The 21,600-nt window shown below is 42.9% G+C and overlaps 3 protein-coding genes across 4 annotated transcripts in view; 2 read left to right on the plus strand and 1 right to left on the minus strand.

The window, feature by feature from the left end:
- The first annotated feature begins 2,104 nt into the window (after positions 1-2,104).
- On the plus strand, positions 2,105-10,586 carry slc1a5 (solute carrier family 1 member 5). The gene is made up of 8 exons (XM_031860827.1): positions 2,105-2,793; positions 6,194-6,236; positions 6,365-6,433; positions 6,556-6,722; positions 6,886-7,119; positions 7,289-7,483; positions 7,676-7,810; positions 7,962-10,586. Exons 1-8 carry the CDS (start codon positions 2,255-2,257, stop codon positions 8,200-8,202), a joined length of 1,623 nt encoding a protein of 540 aa, XP_031716687.1. The 5' UTR covers positions 2,105-2,254; the 3' UTR covers positions 8,203-10,586.
- A 740-nt stretch (positions 10,587-11,326) lies between these two features.
- fkrp (fukutin related protein) lies at positions 11,327-14,527 on the minus strand. 2 transcript variants are annotated; one of them, XM_031860829.1, is made up of 2 exons: positions 14,254-14,527; positions 11,327-13,836 (listed from the first exon to the last, which is right to left on the minus strand). In XM_031860829.1, the coding sequence occupies exon 2, from the start codon at positions 13,716-13,718 to the stop codon at positions 12,120-12,122; it is 1,599 nt and encodes a 532-aa protein (XP_031716689.1). In that variant the 5' UTR covers positions 13,719-13,836; positions 14,254-14,527; the 3' UTR covers positions 11,327-12,119. The 2 variants fall into 2 exon arrangements, with proteins under 2 accessions (XP_031716689.1, XP_031716688.1); XM_031860828.1 differs by having other exon boundaries at positions 14,144-14,527.
- A 953-nt stretch (positions 14,528-15,480) lies between these two features.
- strn4 (striatin, calmodulin binding protein 4) overlaps positions 15,481-21,600 on the plus strand; it is a 15,870-nt gene continuing 9,750 nt past the window's right edge. The window contains exon 1 of the mRNA XM_031860598.1: positions 15,481-16,000. Coding sequence (XP_031716458.1) covers positions 15,677-16,000 — 324 coding nt within the window. The 5' untranslated portion in view covers positions 15,481-15,676. The remainder of the gene's footprint in view (positions 16,001-21,600) is intronic.

Here is a 21,600-nt window from a genome sequence, read left to right on the forward strand (position 1 = left end):
TTAAACTATCAGACTGTAGTCCTCAGTATTTCAGACAATGCGAGTCTGTCTCTTTTCACAGTTTGATACACATCTTACCAGAAACTGCAGGATGGTTAACCGGGAAATGATGATTTCTGGAAAATTTGATACTGCTTTGGCTGTTTCCATCCCAAACTTTCACTCTCACTCACTTTCACCCTTAATTTTTGGTGCCACTCATCAGTGAAAATATCAGAATGAAAGAAGAAAGATGTGGTCAATTTCCATGCTTCCCTGTCTCTCTAATGTTTGGGTAGGACACAGTGCAGTTCAAATTGAGAAGCCTTGCTCCTCAATTATAATTCTTTGTCAAATGACGATTAGTTTAAGTTCATTGCTGTGCTTGTGGTTCCACATGCACTTCCCTTTGATGGTATAAATACAACAATAATGGTTTTCTTTGCTGAATTGGTGCTTGGGAAGAGAGCAAATAAACACACACAGGAGGGAGGTCTCATCAAAGTCCAGTGGCAGGCTCCTCTCAGGCAGCTGTATCGAGCCTCTGCTCCTTAGCTAATGGAGCCAAGTTTAACTCCTACTCTAATAAAAGGGAGTAGCAGATTAGTGTTGGCAGAGGCTTTTATATGTTTTGCTTTTAGATTAAGTTTAATTTTCAAAAAAATGTTCTCACTTTTAACGTTTTCTAAATTCTCTTTCAGCTTCCTGATTTGCATAAATGGTCAAGGGGATTTCCATCATGCTTTTCAGTCTATGATGCAATACTAGTAGCTAGTTTCAGGTTAGTTTACGTCAAGCAAAAAATGTATTGCCGTAACACTGAATTAGTGAGTGAGTGGTCACCTCTGTGGCTGCTAATCTTGTGTTCTGCTGCAGCAAACTGTATTGGGGTACACAAAGACACGTACCGTTAGCACTTTTGTCTGCAAAGTCTCAAACTACAGTATATTAATTCTATCAGTAATTTGGCCCAGATATAATTCACACAATATAGGCAAAAATAAACATGAGCATTGCCTGAGGAGATGGGCGAGACAGTGCAGTGCAACATTACTTTGTAGTTTCAGAGAATAAAAATGCCTTGTGCCTAATGCAGCCCTCTAATAACTAAAGAAGTGATAGACTCCTCGATTTGATCAGGTGAGTGAACCCACACCCTCTTCACCTTTATGTCCAGTTAGGTGATTTGGTAAGACTTCCAAATGTAAAAAAATAAAATAAGTCTCACCAACCACTGGATGGTGGCATTTGACTGAATTAGATGTAATGCCTATTGCCAGGTGCCTTTGCCTATAGCTATGTGAGCTTTGTTGCTGTAATGACAACAAGCAGTTGCATCAGTTCAGCTGCGTCTTCATGCATGTTGAGGGTGAACTCGGAGCAGAGCGCTAGTTGTGCACCATGGACCCTCTTTTTATGACGTTCTTTCCAGAAGAACTATACATGTCTTGACTAGTTGGGTTTTATTTCACGTTCTATGTTCTATGTATATATAATATTGCCACGTGGGGTAACTCTTCTAATTTTACTCTACTTAACGATGATTTCAAGAGGAAGTTGTCTTGTGCCTTAATGCAGCCCTCAATACACTGAATGTGAAAACTAAAATTGTATTTGATTTGTGATTTAAAAAAAGTAATCACAAGCTTTACATTTTAAAATGTGACAACTAAAATTGTATTTTGTAAATAATGTACAGTAATTGTTGTTTTTGTGTCATGCACGCCTGGAATTCCAAGACACCAGAAATATTTGCAGGCAAGAAAATCTTACATCTGCCACATAAAAGGATTAAACACAAATGTAGATTTAACTATACATTTAATCCTCAAATATTTAGACCTAGACCACAGTCCAAAATAAATCATACAGCCTAACCAACAAAGCCCACCTGTGATGGTGGTGTACCTGTCCCCATTGCCCAACGGAAAATATTGTGTTCATCTAAAAGGAATGAAATGACATTTAGACATGAATACAACAGCGTACAGGAAACACGCCTGATAGTTTTTTCATTTTGTTTAAATGTATGTAATGGAACAGTCACGGAATTCTGCCACGCTCTCTATTCAAACACGCCCATCTCGTGCGTCACAGGGGTGGCTTCCCAGCTAAGTAGAAGTCGCTGTGGGCCAGCCGAACATCGTGCATTAGTGAGGACAGCTGGCAGCATAGTGCGAGTCGAATGAAAAGTTACTCCCACCACATTAACAATAGTTTTGGTCACACACTTGTGATATTTGGATCATTTTAAGGGTGACTTTCAACGCGCACTATGGCTGAGAAGATGGACATCAAGGAGAGGAAGTTACCCAACGGAGAGAAGCACCTCGATGAGCCGCTGGCCAACGGAACGAACAGCCCCAACAAGGGCAACCGGGAGCCGCTGTCCCAGCGGGTGAAGAGACTAGTGATGGCCAACCTGCTGGTGATCCTCACCGTGGTCGGGGTCATCATCGGGGTTTTAATTGGACTTGGCGTGCAGTACGCGGGGCTGACCCGGATCCAGGTGATCTACATCGGTTTCCCCGGTGAGCTTCTCATTCGGCTTCTGAAGATGATTATCATCCCCCTGGTGGTGTGCAGCCTTGTGTCCGGGTCCGCCAGCATCGACCCCAAAGCCCTGGGCAAGCTCGGCGGCTGGGCTATGCTCTTCTTCCTGGTCACCACGCTGATTGCCTCATCCATCGGGGTTGTGATGGCTTTTATCATAACCCCGGGGTCCGGGTCGATGGCCAAACCCAAGGTGCAGGGCTTTGATCACGACGTGCCTGTCGCTAAAGAAGTGATAGACTCCTTCTTAGATTTGATCAGGTGAGTGAACCTCTCCCCCTCCGTGGTGTAGAATAGTGTATAAATGCAACGTCAGCATATCTGTTCATCAACGAGCAGTTGGCTAAATTATACGCGTAGTTCGGCTCACACGCCTCTAGCGGTGTGAGCGTTGTCGCTGTAATAGCAACACGCGGTTGCATCAGCTTCACGTCTATGTTCTATAATATCGGCACGTGGTGTAACTAACTCCACCTGCGTGACTGAGTCCTTTGCCACTTTGAGCTGTGCGGTGAAACGCTGCCCCGTTTGGTATTATAAAACCGGCACAGCGCTGCTCTTCTAATTTTACTCTACTTAACGATGATTTCAGAGGAAGCCACCCGATGTAGTTTCTGCTTTAGATATTTATAGAGACCAAAGCTAATGTACCGACAAGACACGTAAAATTTAAATTTGTTGACCTTTTTTCCCCCCGCCTCACTGCTTTAACGTGTCTCTTTAGGCTGACGTGTGTCCCCACCCCAATGTGTCTCTTTAGGCTGACGTGTGTCCCCACCCCAATGTGTCTCTTTAGGCTGACGTGTGTCCCCACCCCAATGTGTAACAGTCATGAGAAATGTGAAGCAATGTGAAAACCGTGAAGACAGGGCTCAGATTGGTCAAACCGTTGACTCAGAGACTGAAATAGTGAGATGTCAACATCTTCTGACACATTATCCTGTATTGAATTTGAAGTAAAACATGTTATAAAGGTGTTTTTTCTATTCTGCACTTTGTTTTACGCCAAAACAGACAGATGGCCCTGCTTATCTGCATCAACAGCTATTCATTATATTAGTGTACTGTAAGGTTAAAGTGTATTGAACCTCAACCTTTCGTAAACACAATTGCCACTAAAAAGAGGACACTACTATGTAGTGTCCTCTTTTTAGTACAAACCTACTACTCTGAGTTTTGTGGGAACATGATGTACTTTCTTCGACAATCCATTATTGGCTCATTTGATGCCAGAAAAAAGTGTTGCATCTGCTTAACTTTTAACAGGAAGTCACTGTTTGCCTACAATCTTTATACATTTGGGGCTCTATTGCGTAATTGTGTTTGGTTAGTTTGAGCATTCTTGGAATGAGTTATGAAATTGTGTATTAATAGAAACCATAAATTCCACCCTCTCTCCTCCAGCAGTAGTGTGACTTAGCCCTGGCAACACCTCCTAAAAATATTTAAAATTGACACGCAAGAGTAATAGAGCAAAACCTAACCCGCCACGGATTAACATTGTGTCCCTTACATAACGGTGTCTGGTCGGGGTTACAAAACTCAGATGGGCTATTTAGCATTTTCGTCTGGCTCACTGTTCATGTTTAACAGCTCGGATGAAATGTGGTTTATTGGTAACTGATGTTCCTGAACGCAACATCTTGAATGTTGTTTTCTCATGCAAGACACAACAAAACACATTGACACATTATCCTAATGGGACAGCAGACAACACCCGTGCCTCTCATTAGAGCGGTCCCTCTCCGCCGGTGTCCCGGTTAGTTTTGCCAACACAGACGGAAAGACTTTGACTGAGGAGCTGCTCATCAAGTGTAAAAAAAAAAAACGCCCTAGTTATAGTTCAGACACACACTCTATTAAGTGCTTATCTGTCATTGTCCAGACAGGATAGTAAAAGACCACATGTCACCCTAGTGATGGTGGGGTAAACTCAGACTCGAACCACTCCTACACATCCTTATTGACATTTCCTATCTCCTACCTTTTGTGTGGTTTGGTAGTGACATTAAATACTGATTGCGTGGCACAATGTGTTTCAAAAGAGGTTTACCTTTTGCTGCTTTTATCCCAAGTACTTGTTGTATTGGAAGTGTTGGTAGACTGTATTTTTATTCTTTTCATAACCTTCATTTTGAGTATTTTTTCACCCTGTGACTCGAAGCTCAACATAGGCTAGATAATGTACCGTCTGATTCATTCCAGTCAAGTCTCAATCAAGTCTGATTGTTTTCTAATTCGTTTTTTAAAGCTACTTACTGTGTACCTAATTTTGGTTGTAGAAATACGTGTATACATTTTGATGGGCCATAGTTCATCTCTTAAGTCCATTCCCCATCAAGTACCTTGAATCATTGATGTTACTAATTAAACATTTACCATTCCACCGCTTGTTGCCAGATCCTGGTGTAACAAACAGCTGGCAAAGTTATTTGCCTCAAACAATCCGCAATCTTTCAGAAAAGAAACGCACCCACCTAATGATGTTTGAAGAATGAATGGAGTGGTATGACAACATTCCACACACTGTCAATAGTCTGGTCCGGTTTATTTACAGTGTAAATACTCCAGTGGATCTCATACACTGTACAGAGACAGTTTCTGAGATCCTCTCCTTGACTCTCGATTATGATAAAGGAAAAAACTCCACAAAACTAATAAAACCTTTGAACACACCACATATTTAGCATAACATGCATATTTAATAGGAACCTGTACAAGGAGTTTAACCTGTTCATTGTTAAACAACTAGTGTGTTTCAGAAAGTGATGTGTGGGGGAAACCTTTGTGGTTGTCAGTGAGTGTACATAAATATTGTCTTTCATTAAAACTGGGTTTTGTACCGGGAATGAAGTAGCTACAGCAAAGAACAAGGCCTTGAAACTAGATCCCTTTAGGTTTCAGCTCTGCATTGTTTATGAAACACAATAGCCTCCGTCTCATGCTGCCCTAATCACATGATTTTTTAATTCTTATGTATTCTGGTTCAAATGTGAGGGAATGAATGGCTGGAAAGAGCTTATGAAGGTAATGCCTTATTACTATAAATCCATTACATATAGGCATATCAGGGACGCATGGGTTTATGAGTTCTTTACAGATTTAATATACAGTCGGAACTATGTACCTATGTGTACTTGTGACACACCAGCAGTTAGGCAGAGTGGATAAGAAGGGGATTATTTGTTAAGTGCTTTCAGCTATTTCCACATGATCAATCTTGTGATTCCATCTGTAATCTGTGTCTGTAAAAGAAAAGAACAAACTAGTGTTGTTTTGAAAGTGTGGCTATAAAATGGGACGATGCTTTCTAGTTAATTTAAACTCTTCTATCTGGACAAACATTTCCGACTCCCATCAGAAATGGTTCTGAACTAAACGGAGGCTAGTTTATGGCTTTACAATGTGTTTGCCCTGCGGCAAATGTGCCCTTGCAAATGTGCCCTTGCTCTACGTGTCCTTCATAGTTGGTCGGGGTTGTTTTATTGTATGAGCAGATGCAGGAAAAACAACAACACACTTTTATTGTATTCTGCTCTTCAGTTCCCACATCTGTAATTTATCTCCCTACGATTACAGCCACATGTTTTTCATTGGATTTTCTCAAATTGTCCGGTACACACTGAGCACAGGAATTGAAAGTCTTTTTCTCTCTCCGCAGAAACATCTTTCCCTCCAACCTGGTGTCTGCTGCCTTTCAATCAGTAAGTACTGCACTTTGATTTTATAATTTGACATAATTATGATTTGAAATTATACAAAGGGAATATTTAGATTGGATGACTGAAAGTAGTAAACTAACTAACTGGGCAAAATGTTCTTTCCCATCCAGTATGCGACCAGTTACAAGCTGGTTTCCAAGAATGGCACAGATGGAAACCTCACCGTCTCAGTGGAGAAGGTGAGCAAAGGCAATGGCCTAGTTGTCCACATAAAATAGACCAAAATACACTCAGCACACGTGTCTCTAGAATGATGGCGTGGGTCTGTGTGTCCTGACTGTGCACTTCCTGTGTCTCTAAGGTGCCCTTTGGGACAGACCAGGATGGTATGAATATTCTCGGTCTGGTAGTGTTTGCCATTGTGTTTGGTGTGGCTTTGAGGAAGCTGGGTGAGGAAGGAGAGATCCTCATTAAGTTCTTCAACTCCTTCAACGAGGCCACCATGGTGCTGGTCTCTTGGATCATGTGGTAAGAAAGACCTGCATGTTGCTGGGTTGGGATGGGTGGAGCGCTGGGTTAAAAACGTTTTAATCATTGAATATGAGAGGCTTTTTCTTTTTGCCATGTTCCAGAACCATAATTATCTAATGAGGTCCCTTCTCTTTCTTGCACTCCCCCCGTCTCTCTGCAGGTATGCCCCTTTTGGTATCATGTTCCTTGTAGCTGGCAAGATTGTTGAAATGGATGATGTTGGCACACTATTTGCCAGTCTGGGAAAATATATAGCCTGCTGTATCATCGGACATGCCATTCATGGCCTTCTCGTGCTGCCCGCCATCTACTTCGTCATTACAAGAAAGAACCCATACACCTTCCTCTGGGGGATATTTACAGCTCTGGCAACAGCCTTCGGAACAAGCTCCAGGTAATAAACTCGCTGCTCTCTCCCGCACACACACATACTTGTTTGTTCTCTCTGGTTGTTAAATATCTAATATTGAGGATGTCCTGTCTTAAAACACGCACACTTTTCTTCGCTATACAAACGCTCGTACCTCTCGCCTTCATGCACTCACGCGTTCCTTGTTTCTTAGCTCTGCCACTCTGCCCCTGATGATGAAGTGTGTGGAGGAAAATAACGGCGTATCCAAGCACATCAGCCGTTTCATCCTGCCCATCGGAGCGACGGTCAACATGGACGGAGCAGCGCTCTTCCAGTGTGTGGCCGCAGTTTTCATCGCTCAGCTGAACAACACTTCCCTTAACTTCATCCAAGTCATTACCATCCTGTAAGTCCTAAAGCCACTGAGACACGTCCGCAGTTACGCGGCTGGATTGAATACTATATCAAATTGTACAATCGCCACACTTTAACAGGTACTTCAATGCAGATATAGTCGGTAAAAGAAAAATTGCCTGTGTGAAATTGAATCTGCTCTGTCAGAGTCTAACTTGTGTCGTCTTCCCTCCTAATGTGTTAGTGTGACCGCTACAGCATCGAGTGTTGGAGCTGCAGGTATACCTGCTGGTGGTGTGTTGACCTTAGCCATCATCCTGGAGGCGGTGGGACTGCCCACCAATGACATCTCTCTCATCCTGGCTGTTGACTGGCTTGTGTGAGTACAGAACCTTTTGTATTATATGTAGACATAGAGCACTATAGCCAAGCCACTGATGTGACATAGTACAATCTTAATGTACTATGCTCCCTGACGACATTATTGTCTGAGCCAATATTAATCCATCCATTCTGTCTTTTTAATTTAGTGACCGTACATGCACGGTGCTGAACGTAGAGGGCGATGCCTATGGAGCCGGGCTCTTGCAGAACTTTGTGGACCGTGCGGCCAAACGAGAGGAGGAAGCAGAGCTGAGCGAGGTCAAGCTGGAGGGAGGCCCTTCAGCTACTGCCCCTGAGCACTCGCCGCTTATTGAGAAGCGAGGTGAGCGGGACAGTGCAGAAAGTGCTGAGAAGTCTCTCTCCGGTGAAAAGGAGTCCATCATGTGATCAAGCTGCTGACACCGTCAATGACACGCTCGTGTATTTTCACAGCCCTGCAAAACCAAAACACTCTTTTCCTTTTTTTTTTTCTGCCCTGGAGAAAAGAGAGGATGGACATGTACCTTACTAATGAAACGCTCCATGTCCTCAACACTGTTCTGGGCAGAAAGGAAAAAAGTCAAGGGGGGGGGAATTCAAAATCCATACTATGTACAGTGACTTTAGTTTTCTTTTTGAGAGACTGTGTACATTAGTCTGGCTACTAATGTTTCAATTGCTCACTCATCAATTTTTAAAGTCAGAATTTTACCATGTGACCAAGTTGTGTAAATCAGCTGTTCACCTATTTAATGCATACATCCACTGGGATGTCGAGCGGCTGGATCAGTGACCATCTGCCGGTAATGGCAGATCTCATGTTACAAATTTAGGAAATGTTACATAAATTTATGATGGGAAATGGAAGTTATATGAATGTATTTACCAATTGGCCCCCTGGCACCAATTTGTACACAACTGGTATTTACCACTTTGTCAACCTTCTGGTGGAACGGATGAACGTTTCTGACTTTAAAAGTTGAGGACCACACACACAACTTGCTGCACCCAATCTGTGTTTTCATATTCTCCATCTGGAATCCAATACTTTTTCATTTATTTTTTTATTTATTTTTTTATTTTTTTACATTGATTTTTGTTTTGTTTTGTTTTTTCAGTTTGTGGTCAACTTTCAATCTTCCCGTACAGGAACAGGATTATATTTGTTGTGAAATGTATCCTCTTAATGCTTTGTATATGAACATGAATTGTTGGTGTATTTTATTATACATGATTATGGCCACTTTCATGCAGATTGTGGACAACATATTTGTATGTATTTTGTATTTGATTTGTTATATGTAAAGCATATGAAACACTAGTTAGTTTAAATATATTCCACACTCTGCATGTAAATGGCTGATAATGTCTGTATGACAAAAGGCACAAACCGTTCTTCTTATATCCACGCAATAACTGGCCAGGGCTAAATAATGGAACTCAAAATACACCAACCTGCTTGGACACCGATAGACCTCGGAGCATCTCTGCCTTTTCTCATGGACATCAATGCAATAGAAGGCAATACAACCTCAGGCTTAACTAGGGTTTGAAGACTGTCCTTAATACTCTAAAAATACCAAAAATTGCACAGACTCAGTAAAAAGGCAGGAGGCTGTTTTCACTCCTAATCTTGAATGACATTTCCAAGGCGATATGGTATTTGTTCTCTTATAGCCTACATTTTACTCGTGCTGTTGCTCTGTGTAGCTACCCGCCGCTTAGTAAGGCACAAATGGACTTTAAAAGCACAGTCTGTAACGAGGACATTTGTTTAATGTTGTATAAAGTGTAGAGTGACTGGTGTCATCTGATGTGCAAGTAACAAAAGTCGTTCCACTACAAGGATGCCTCAACGTTGACAGACTAGCAGTAGTGGACTGCTGGCTCCTTTTGACTGTTGAGGCCTGAAAACCTGAAGGATTTCATTGAAGGTCAGCATGTCTCCACTTAAACCTATTGATGTGTGGCTGTCATGGCCATAAACATAAGATACTTATTTGTTCAAATCATATTTATTTCCATAATCAAAATCCTAAGACAATGTTTGGACATGTTAGTAACTCCAAATTTTTTTTATTTTTTTTTTTGCCAACTTCAAGTCTTCTTAGCTGGTTGACGATAGTTTTTATTATGTTTGTTTTTTATTGGTTTTATTTAAAAGTGGTGAGTTGGTAGTCTTTTGGAATTTTCTTTTTCATGTGGCTGTGGGCATTTAAGAAAGTTGAGATGTTTTAGGCTTTGTGGTGTAGCTGTGATGGAGTTGTGTTGAATGGACCCTAGAGTGATACATTTTTCAAATGCAACATCTATATATGTGTAATATATGATTAACTACATTTGCACTATTGAATGTTTATCTCTTCCACCCGTATCATCTTTCATGGGTTTAAAACTCTACCACGTGACTTCCGTTTGTGCTACCAATGCTGTGTACAACTATTCACAAATCTGTGTTCTCAGAGGCTTTATATAGTACTAGTTTCGTATTATTTCCAATGATGGCAGTCTATGAAATCATTGCAGGCCTTAGTCCACATATCTACAGTCTTATTTAATCAGAGGGTGTTAAAGTTGATTGATTGTACTTTAGTTTCCACTACTTTTTTTTTTTTTTCACCATATGGATGTTTGTCTGGTTCGAACATAGGATTTTTGTCCTGTGTGTGTGTGTGTGTGTTTGCGCATGTTAGCCATGATGACATTTCAGTTGGACTGTTTCAAAAAACTTGCCCGGTTAGTTTAAATTTACTGTCCTTAGGATTTAAACAATAAAGACATTTTATATTTTATTTGGCTGCATCTCTTGGCTGTTTGTTGGAAACTTTGTTTTGTCTGTTTAAACCCTGACTGCAGTAACTAGCTGCAAGCTCTACAGTCGGTAAAGCAAAAAAAAAAAGACTTTCACAGTTGCGTCATTCACCTCCAGATGCCAGATACTGTAGCAGCATGCAAGAGGGGAAACATTTAAAATGCACGGAGAGCCTTTGGTTTTGCATCCAAAAATAAGTCTCTCAGCAGTATAGATGTTTATCTAATTACAAGGCAAACACACCTTGTGGAAGTACAATATGTGCGGCATAAATGGGTGAAATACAGAGCAGCCTCTTCTTGTGTAGGATTCGGAAACTAGTTTACAAGACCAGTCTGACTAACAAGCGAGCTGCATTCCGGTTTATCCTGTCATAAAATCCTCTGCCTCCTGGGCCCCTGCCTGGTGGCTATGAACTCCCATAATGCAATACAGTGAACACCACTTCTAGGAGTTGCAAAGCCCATATGATATCTAGGTTTGTGGTGCCACCTAGTGTTCAAAAAGAAATGCTACCAATCTGGCACATTCACTGTATTTGCAGTTTATTTGCCAACAATCCTCACGAACATAAATTAATGAAATGATCTGTAACATCTCCTTTATTTTACCGGTTCGTGAACTGGAGTGACAGCTTGATACATCACACACACACAAGTAACGATACTAAAGGAAACCTGTTGTACCCAGAGAGACTGGTGCAACCTCTCTTTTGGAATATTTTTCTTTGATTAATCCACTGAATTGAAATTCCATTTGAGTTAATACACAGTGGGTAGTAACACACATAATGTTAATATTCATAAAAATACGTTTTTTTAACTGAATACTAAGGCCTGATAGAGTAACATTTCTTCCTCTCCATATGCCAAAAATGAGAGCATGAATGACAAACATTCACCACGCCACAGCTGTCGGGTACCAAATGGCATCGATTTACAGTGACAATCATTCATAAACTGCATCATCTGAAAGAACCAGTGCAAATCAATGCATCAAAGTAAAAAACAAATCATAAAACACCTGTTTGGGCAAATAATTCCGTCCAAAACCTTAAATCCTTATTAAGATAATGTACACTGCAGTTTTCAACAAAAAACAATATCACTATAATTTAACAGTATTTACCATCTTTACAGCATTCATATTTATATTTTACTGTACAACACATACAGATCTAGTACACCATGTAGTGCCAGTCCTTGCCTCTTTAACATATGCCTGACAATAATACTAGTGTATGGATTTAAATCTTTCAAGCGTTCATGCCCCTTGCAAACAAAATCTCACCACCACAAAGAATAAGAAGGCAGTCCAAGGTTAGACTTTGCATCCAAATACTGATAATAGAAAACATTTGACCAGGCATGAGGTTAAACTGCTGATATAACTGTGGTAAAATTGACACCCAAATGCAGTCATTTTGGCACCATATTAGTTTTCAGCCATCATCTTTTAGGCAGTTTAAAAAAAAAAAAAGTTTTTACATTAAAAGGGCTTCCGAGTCTCTATCTCATAATTTGCTTCTGTCCAGCCTCTTTTTCGAGGGGTTGGGATACTGGGGGTTCTCAATAACCCCCTCTCCAAACTTGAGCTCCAAGAAGCCTCGGTGGTTGTTGGGGCTGTAGGCAGTGACTCCGGCAAAAGACATGGGTACCAGCGGCTGCAGGAAGTGCTCTGGGAACTCCACGTCTTGTTTGTGCTCTGTCCACGTGTCTTTGGTCATGACGCCATTACGGGGATAGAATGGCCACAGGTCAACATGCAGGTGGTTGGCCTCGCTGTACTGGACTCTGTAGAAGTCTCCTTCCACTGCACGCTCCCAGACATAGCCGTTAGCATCCACAAGAGAGCCAGAGTCCAGGTTCTTCAAGTGATCACAGTTGGGTATGTCCTCCAGGTAGATGCCCAGGTCCACGTCATAGTCCCACGGGATGATGTCCTGATGGCGGACGGCGCCCAGCAGGGTCCCCCCCTCGAGCCAGTAGCGCACACCTGAGGTCTCCAGAATATTGATGACATACTTGGTGGTTTCCCTGAGAGCGCGCAGACAGCAGGGAGGTGTCCAGCGGTCCAGATAAAGGTAGTCTGGAGTGTCATCCTGCACAGTGCCAAAGCAGCGAGGCGTCTCTTTACTGCAGCCATACCACTGTTCCTTCCCATCAGGCAGCAGGAGACGCTTCAGACCAAAGCTCCTCATGAGCTTCCCGGTGGCCTCCTTCAGTCGAGTGTCGGCCTTCCACTGGTTGTGGGCGGAGCTGAAGAGGGGCCGATGGTTCGCGGCGAAACAGGGGCTCTCCAGAAGCTTGACCTTCCAGCCTCTCAGGGCAGTCTGGACGAAGAGCGAGGAGAAGAGGGGCCGCCCCACAGGGACGGAGAGATTAAAAAGATCCTCAGTGCGAATGAGGACAACTGCATCTCCTTGTAAAGCCGAACACACACTTCCACTGCTCCCAGATGCAGCCGGTGAGTAGGTGGCTGTCCACTCTCTGAGGTTCACCCGCAGGTGGAGACACTGCACAGCAGATCGAGCCAGCACAGGCGCAGCTACCAGCCTCACAGGCCCCCCACCCTCACCTTCCAACTCCCTGATCAGCCTCTCGATAGCCCGAGGTTGTTCCAACTCCACCCCGTCAGGCACCAGCAGCACAAACTCCGTCTGGACGTGGAACTCTGGCCTGTGAGCTTGTGGTGGCTGGTCCGGGCTGGGGGAGAGGACTAGAAGGCGGGCCCCCTCTGGAAGCACAAGGGGTGGGTACGGAGACGTGTCTGCCACAGCCAGGAAGGGAAGCTCAGGTCTCTGGCGGAGGAAAGAGTTAGCCACATCCCCAACATAATTCTCAAAGTTTTCAAACTCCCTAAGAAGAACAGTTACACGTGGGCCACGACTGTGTCCCTCCCCTCCAACCACTCCAGGCTCACCACCAGCTCCTACAGGTACCCCTAGGCCTCTGCCCAGACCAGAGGCTGGAAGGGCCGCCCTCCTCGTGCCCCTGCCAAGCTCTTTCCTCTTGTCCATCATTTGCTGCTGAGCCCGGGACACATAGTAAAGAATGAGGAGGTTGAGGATGATGGCACCAGTTAACAGGCCTTGGCAGAGACTGATACGCATGGCAACTGATGTTTCCTTCCCAGTTTCTATCAGGAGAAGTAGTTTCAATTAAGAAATCCAGTGGTGGGTGTTAGGTCCCCATTAGTGAAATAGTAGAGGAATTAGAGTTGAAGACAACCTGTGAAAGACAAAAAAAAGAAATGATGCAGCGAATGAGTTATGCTTTTAATCCCACCGATTTATACTTTCATAACAACTGTATGAAGATACCTTGACTGTAAAGTACAATCTCATGCTACTTTAAAATGACACAGAGGGCTACTCTGATTTGAAATAGTTAGCAGTGCAGACATAATTACTTTAAATGTAAAACTAGGACAGCCATAACTCAATGCAGGGTTTCCTTTTCTAAATAAATGTAAGTAACGTTTGCTGCATTATCATGCAATTTAAACAGGCTGGTAACATTCACGACCACAACTCACCTTAATTCGGGTGTATCTATTTTATTTTTTACAGGGCAATTATTTGCAGCCCTTCACATCGTGCATTAGCCATGTTATTAGAGGCATGCAGCAGTGTTAAGCCTATTAACCTTGTTGTACTACAGGGTATTTGGTTCTCATGGTGGTCCATCTCAGCCAGCTCTGGTAGCATGTGAGCAAACCTGGCTGACTCGTTCGCAGCAAACACGGAGATGAATCTGCATTGTTCGCTAATGACTGTGCGGTTGTGGTTGAAATCGAGTCTGCAACATTTTAAGATTAAATTCACAGTGCACAGAAATCGCTTCAGAATATTGCATTACTATGTAGTTAACTCAAGCTCAACCATGGAACCCAACTGCACGAATTTATCTTTAAGCTATCACGTTTGCCAAAACTTCCGGCTCAAATCCTTCAGAACAAAAGTCCCATATTAACAAATGCAGCAAAAACGAATTTTGCACAAAAATTGCAAAATATTATTGCTTGGTTGAAAATATATTTTTACATTATCATGTAATCCCTATCGTTTTATTATCAACCAATTAAATATTAGAAATAGTCTTCACACTTGTATTATGAACAGAAAATAAAATGAAGTGGATGCATGTGGGTGATTATTTGTTATGTTTGAGAAATTACCCCATAAATGTCTCCACTTGTGTTTTACTTAAAGCGCAGGGATGACAACGGACCCGATGCTGAAGTCTTAACCGGCATCTGTACAGCTGATTTTCTGATTTATGTAATTATTATGTGTACATACTGTATAAGCATGTGTATCTTACCGGTTAAAATCGAAAATGATAAAATATAGATTACCATGTGTTAAGGATGCTTCTGTATAATTTAACACAAGTTTGTTGTATTCAAGTCCAATTGTAATTTATCTGCAACAAATCAGAGGGCAGACAAAATCACGGTCGACCCGTGACTGACTTTTGTCGTGGAAACCTCAAACCGGAAACAAAGTTGTGGATACCGCTGGCTAACTTTACTGTCCTCAAACATCCTTGCTCACAAAATGGCAGGAAATAAATTCCCATAGCGACGTGTTCATTGTGTATTGCTGCAAACATGGCCCTGTATTTGTCATCCACACTGGGAATTTCCAATGGCAAACAGGAAACAAATCTGGGATGTATAAAATAAGAGTTGCAAACATCCATTTGTATTGTTTTGAGAGTGATAGACATTTAATAACCTTATACCCATGTTACTTAAGATAACGTTTCCAAGTAAGACTTTATGTTAAATGTGGCATATTGGTGACTAAATAGGCCAGAATGTTACAATATGTTACGATTACAACATCGTACTTTATGTTGAAGGTTTGAAAGAGGAAGTGTAGTATTTTGTTAGCTGAATAGTAATTTTGCTCTGTGCGTGTGATAAAGGCGATAAAAGAGGGTCCCCTAAAGAGAAGTGCTGCTGGGTTAGAAGAAGGGTACGAGGTACTTTTTATTATTATTATTGTTCGTACACTCTGCCCATTTACGCCTCCTTATCCTGGCGAAAGGTTGAACGGTTAAAATGGAGGCGGATAGATCCGGCGGAGGACCAAACCCGAACTCCGGAGGCGGCGGCAGTAGCAGCGGAGCGGGGCGCAATCCAAACGGGCCCAAAGCAGCACCGGGCCAGGCGACATCAGCTGCTGCGACCGGAGTGATGGCAGCAGCAGCGGCGGCGGCGGCGGCAGCAGCAGCCGGGGCCATGCCCGGATCGTCGCAGGCTCGGGAGCTACAGGACGGGGACTCGGGTATGACGCTTCCTGGGATCCTTCACTTCATCCAGTACGAGTGGGGACGCTTCCAGGCCGAGAAATACCGCTGGGAGGCAGAGAGAGACGAACTCAGGGTAATTTGTTTACCATGTAGCCTGTTTTTGCAATGCTAACGCACGATTAAAGGCCAGAACGGATATCGCAGGAACACTTTTAGTGCTGCTTTGTGACCGTACACATGCCCTACAATCAATCAGTTTCGGGATGCCAAAATGCTAATGAGCTAACATTACACCCTATCATATTGTGTTATTACTAGATAGTACATGGCAATGAAGGGTCTGTATGATCACATAAAGCCAAACAGCCACAGCCTTTAATTAATAAACTATTTATTTACCCATAACACGAGTGCTTTTGCCCTTCAAATTTACATTAAATCAGGGTTTAGGTTAACTTGCAGTGTGTGTTTGATATTAATGCAGGTGTACCAGACTCCTTTTTTAAGAGGGACGGTATTTTGGCATGTGTATATGGAAGCACTGATTGTAAGTTGACAATCATCTGGTTTTTATATCACACAGGGAGAAATTAAGTTATCTGTGGCTTTCAATATGAGGTTAAAAGGTGCGAGTGTCCTTTTAAATAAATCACTGCATTTTATAATCAGTAATTTGAGCATCAGTTGTGAAAGTGGTATTCATACTTAAGGAAAGCACCTATTAAAATGAGGCGGTTAAAATTGATTTTATCCACAAAACAATTTGCCCAGTGAGAGAAAGTGATCATGGTGATCTGTTTATAGACTTGACACTCTCCATGCACAGCATCAGACTGCCAGCAGTTTTTGAATTGCATCACATTTTACTGCATAATCTCCTCAGATAAAGTTCCCTGTAGTAACAGTGTTGTAAACGTGTGTATCTGGTGGCATTTAATAGAAATCCACATTTTGCATTAGTATCACTCACAGATTCAGGATTCAGGAGTATGGTACACGGTTGAGGATGTAATGCGGGTGTATTTATCAGCATCATTCACACTCATTTGTCTGTCTTAGATTATCGTCAGTTAAGTACCATCCTCCTGAAAACTAGGCCTAACCTTGTAAATCCTGACTGGATGTAAAAAATATGACCTGCCACTTATAAACACGCATGTGCTCTCTGCCTTTTAGGTTAGAGAAGTGAGCTTTTGGCCTTAAAGTTCATCACTTTGAGTCCCTGAAATAGCAAGAAAAAGCTATATGAATGGGAGTCAATGTCATATAAATGCCCTTAAGCAAGGCATTAGTCCCCTAATGGTCCCGGTTATTCAGAGACTGACAGCAGAAGACAAAGGTTGTACTATGCAACATTCCTATATGTATAACTGTGTGAGGCAGAGCATTGCTGGGCAAGATTGTGCTTACTCATCAAATTGTTCCAGGATTAGGGCAGGTTAGCAAAACATACACGCATGCAAAGATGTTTTCACTCCGTGTTTGGAATGAAAGAGGAACAGTTCATCTTTTCATTCCTAAACACATATGTGGTCTTCTTCTTGTAACCACAGTTTTCTTGTAATTAGGACAAACTATCTTCTGGAGTTCATTAGCTCGACAAAACCACAGAAATGTTTCTTTATCATTTCCTCTCTTCTGTCACTTCTCACTTTGACCCCGACTCAAACCCAGTTATAAATAGCAGCCTTGATAAAATATGGATGAACAATAACAAACTGGTTATGCTTGCTGCTTTTACAGTCGTGTGTGTGTGTGTGTGGGAAAGAGTGGGAATGGAAGGTAGAAGCAGTCCATCCCTATGGCCAACACGCCATTACTGCTTGTTGTGGAACTTTGTTTGCGTGTGTGTGTGTGTGTGTGCGCGTGTGTGTGTGTGCGTGCGTGCGTGCGTGCGTGCGTGCGTGTGTGTGTGCGTGCGTGCGTGCGTGCGTGCGTGCGTGCGTGCGTGCGTGTGTGCGTGTGTGTGTGTTCCTGCACATGGTCTGGTTTCACTGGTACAATTAGCGCCACGTCCTGTGCTGAGAGAAAAGTGCCAGGCTGAAAAATTGACCTAGCTTACATTTTAACACCCACAGGCCTCTGGCTTTTGTTGCCAGCATGCTGGCAGGGCTCTCAACATGCCGGTTAGCATGCGCCCCTGGCCCTGTCCTGTGTGTATGCCGCACCACACTGTACATGTGGCCCTCGTCTGTTCACGTGTCGTATACACATGACTTTTTGTGCTTTTATGGCATGGGGCTAGCAAAGGAGGGTTGCAACCAAGACCATCACCAATATTTGAGATAAACACCATCATCTTACGACTGTGTGACTCTTTGTGCGACGGCGGGGGTGTCTGTGTTTGTAGCATAGCATGTCTCTGTGAGACTGTAACACATGTGCCGTCTCTGTGAGTGTGTTTTTGGTGTGAAAGGCCACCTGTGGTGTCGTGTCTCCCATGACATGCCAGGAATGAGGGCCCCCCCCCCTCTCCGGGCCAGGTGGGACGTCCCAGCACGACCATGAGACAAGCTGCGCGGGGGGACAGGTGGCAGTGGCCTTGTCTCTTTGTCCTTCAGACACACAAGAAGCTCTTTCCAGTGTATTCTATCAAATTACACTACTAGTGCACTGTGTGTGAACAAGCTTGTTTTTGTCTGATCCTCATTATCATTTAATGGACAAACAGACTTCGGATCGAGTCTCTACTCTTATTCTACAGGGAAAAGGACAGACCTCTCTTCCTGTTCGTCTTTAAACTACAGTATTCTCATTTCCAGCTATTTAATTTTGTTAGCCATGTCAGTAGTTGAGCAGAATAGATTACCGGTGACCCAGATGACATCACTTCCTGTTGAGTATGGCCCAGGGGGCCCCTGAGTACACATCTCTAATTAATAGCTCTGAGCTCTCAGGCATGACATACATATGACATCTATATGTACTGCGTTATTACAGTGGGCCTCCCACCCACCCATGCACACACACGAAGCTCCTGTTCTATACGCGTTGTTTAAAAAGTACATTTTTCTGTATGTAATTCATTTCCTCTTGTTGTATTTCTCAATTTCTCTCTCAGTTCTTCCCCTGAAATCTTTATCATCTTATGAGTTGTTCCCCGTCTCTTATTCAAAACATTCATGACCTGCGGTATTTTTGCTTATCAAGCATCTTCTCATCAAAACACAGGCAGCAAGCGCAACTTTCTAGGATGTCATTCTCTAGCTAAATACCGCGCACGCACACACACACACACACGGGGCGCTCTCTGACACGCTCCATCAAAGCACACTGCCCCAGAAAAGTTCATTGCTCTACTTGTTGGCTCACGGATTCCCTCATGGGGATGAAGGGTTGAGAAGATAGAGGGTGGCCAGCGGAGGAGGAAAGCTGCCCTTGACCCTGTTCTGCAGCGAGTAGAGGGGGGACTGTCAGAAAAGGCTAAATGTGTCAGCTCTCCGTGTTACAACAAACCCTGGAAAGGTCAGCAGCAGTTAGCCACGCTGAGGAAAACCCACCCACAGGAAAGGGAGATCAGATGGCGTGTCAGGTTTGCTCCTTACAAGGTCCCTTTATTAGTTTGTTTACCAACATAATACAGAGAAAATAACCACAGTGTCAATGTTGGCGGAGGCTGCATCAAACCGACACCCAGAAGACTAACTAAGGGTTTTGTTACTCCTCGGCATGGGTTGGTTTTAAACATGGATGAATATTATGCTTGAGTAGTTTCTTTATAAATGCTGAGCTGTCTTTAGACCTGCTGCTCCATTGTGGCTCTTATTTAATGTGTCAGGTTCTTATTAAGACCACCTTTATATGCTGATAGTACACTTTTTTTGTTGTTGTATTCACACTCCTTGGTAGGAGCTGTTCGTTGTAGAACCTCATTTTAACCACAAGCTTATCTATTGGAAGCTGCGTTTCTTCTTGTCCTCACAGCAGCCAATGTGTGCTGGGGTAAATTAATCTACTCTGACATGAGATTTTACCCAGTGAACCCCATTACCACACCACTTTCAGAGAGAAACACTGGAAGAGAAAGAGTAAGTAAAACCAGGTCAGAGCCAAATAATGAGCAGTTAAGTAATAGATCAAGAATGGCACCGAGCAATAACCACTCTGACACGCTAATCCCTCTGTTTTGGCTGCCTTTATGTTAATGGTAACGGCAGCTCTAACGGTGTGCGCTCATTGTTAGTATTCTTGAGTGTGTGTGTGTGTGTGTGTGTGTGTGTGTGTGTGTGTGTGTGTGTGTGTGTACACATGCATTGTGGCTTTACTTGGGTCATCAAAGCAGTGTCAGGGTTTTAAGGTTTTGTGCACTACTGGGAACCTGTCCTTCTAGGAACACAGTTGTGTGACACTGGCGCACAGGGGTGTGTGATGGTTATCTCAGCGTTGAGAGCAGGTTGTAGCTCGCCTGTGTCTCTGTGTGTGTCTGTGTGTGTGAGTAAGAGTAGAAATGCGTGCCCTGCCCCTGAAGGAAGAAGTAGACGCATTCCTTTTAGAGGTGGAAATTACGAAGCACTTTGCTGATTAGTTTTTAGTTTAAAGAGCCGTATAGTCAGACTATTGACTTTGTTTGTTTGAGCTCAGCGATGGAATCACGGTTCAAATGTACATCAGTAAATGATCAAATCAGTGTTTACACTCGGGTGACATTACTGTGACCCTTTTGAGTGAGCTGCTGTTGGTTCAAGCTGGTTGGTTTTTTGTTCAGTCCTGTTCAAACTAGGCCAACATAGGAACTGTTTACAAGAGCTCGACATCCACCGATCTGTAGCTATAGTTGTTGTTATGGTCTTACTGTACATTTTTAACCAGGACTGTGAATCAATGCGGAGCTGACAATGTTGTTTTTAACCAACCAACAAGTAGCCATAAGTCAGCACACTGATGATTCTGTGTTAAGGATTTGTTTATCTGTGTACAGAGGACCTCATGTCCCACTCTGCCCCTTCTACGTACCCAAGTTGCCTCTACTTGATCAACAGCAGGCCACAGTATCAGAACTCTTCTCTGTCATTATTGTGAGGTCAACCCTGAATGTTACCCTTTTTTTGGCCACTTCCTTTTCGAAGATGTCCTTTTTAATGTGAGCTAAAGTCTTCCATTCATAGTATGCAGTATATAACGCACACGCTGTTTTCTGACCCCGCACATTATGACGCTTTGCTGCTAGCAAAACAGCCTGCTTGGCTTGCATTTTTAGCATATTAAGCATTTCTACTACACAATTACTACTTGTGTGCAGCTGGAGGATCTCAGCTAACTAGCTGTTGTAGCTAATCCTATGTGCTGGCTGCTCTTTCAACCACATAACCACAGCAACTGATACGTTGCGTAGCGGTTTATGCAAGAATAAGCAGATTCTTGTGTTTCACTCATCCTTCGGGCTTGTTAAATAAATGCACGCATTGCTATTCAACCTCTCCTTTCAGTGCTCCTTGCACATAAACACTGTTAATTAATTGTATTATTATTTACTTATTTTAAAAACTGAACTGCACATCTGTATTTCATAACCTCTTTGGACATGCCTGCAGTGTTGACATGCTAGCATTGACAATTATCTCCAAAAGTCTCAGATAAGCATATAAAATCACATTGTATTAATCAGGATTACTCAGCAGCAGCAGTAGTAAGGTTTGCTTGGCAGATTATCTTGTGTTCCACTCGCCCTCCTAGCTGGTTACATGACTGTGTGTGTGTGTGTGTGTGTGTGTGTGTGTGTGTGTGTGTGTGTGT

The sequence above is a fragment of the Anarrhichthys ocellatus genome, unplaced genomic scaffold (genome assembly GCF_004355925.1).
Source record: "Anarrhichthys ocellatus isolate YVR2014 unplaced genomic scaffold, GSC_Weel_1.0 scaffold24, whole genome shotgun sequence".
Lineage (NCBI taxonomy): Eukaryota > Metazoa > Chordata > Actinopteri > Perciformes > Anarhichadidae > Anarrhichthys > Anarrhichthys ocellatus.

Excerpts from the sequence above, each read along its gene's own strand:
- slc1a5 (XM_031860827.1), top strand. The coding sequence starts at position 2,255 with ATGGCTGAGAAGATGGACATCAAGGAGAGGAAGTTACCCAACGGAGAG. Across the intron at positions 6,723-6,885 it reads CTGGTCTCTTGGATCATGTG|GTATGCCCCTTTTGGTATCA; the intron begins GTAAGAAAGACC and ends GTCTCTCTGCAG. Across the intron at positions 7,484-7,675 it reads ATCCAAGTCATTACCATCCT|TGTGACCGCTACAGCATCGA; the intron begins GTAAGTCCTAAA and ends CTAATGTGTTAG.
- fkrp (XM_031860829.1), bottom strand. The coding sequence starts at position 13,718 with ATGCGTATCAGTCTCTGCCAAGGCCTGTTAACTGGTGCCATCATCCTC.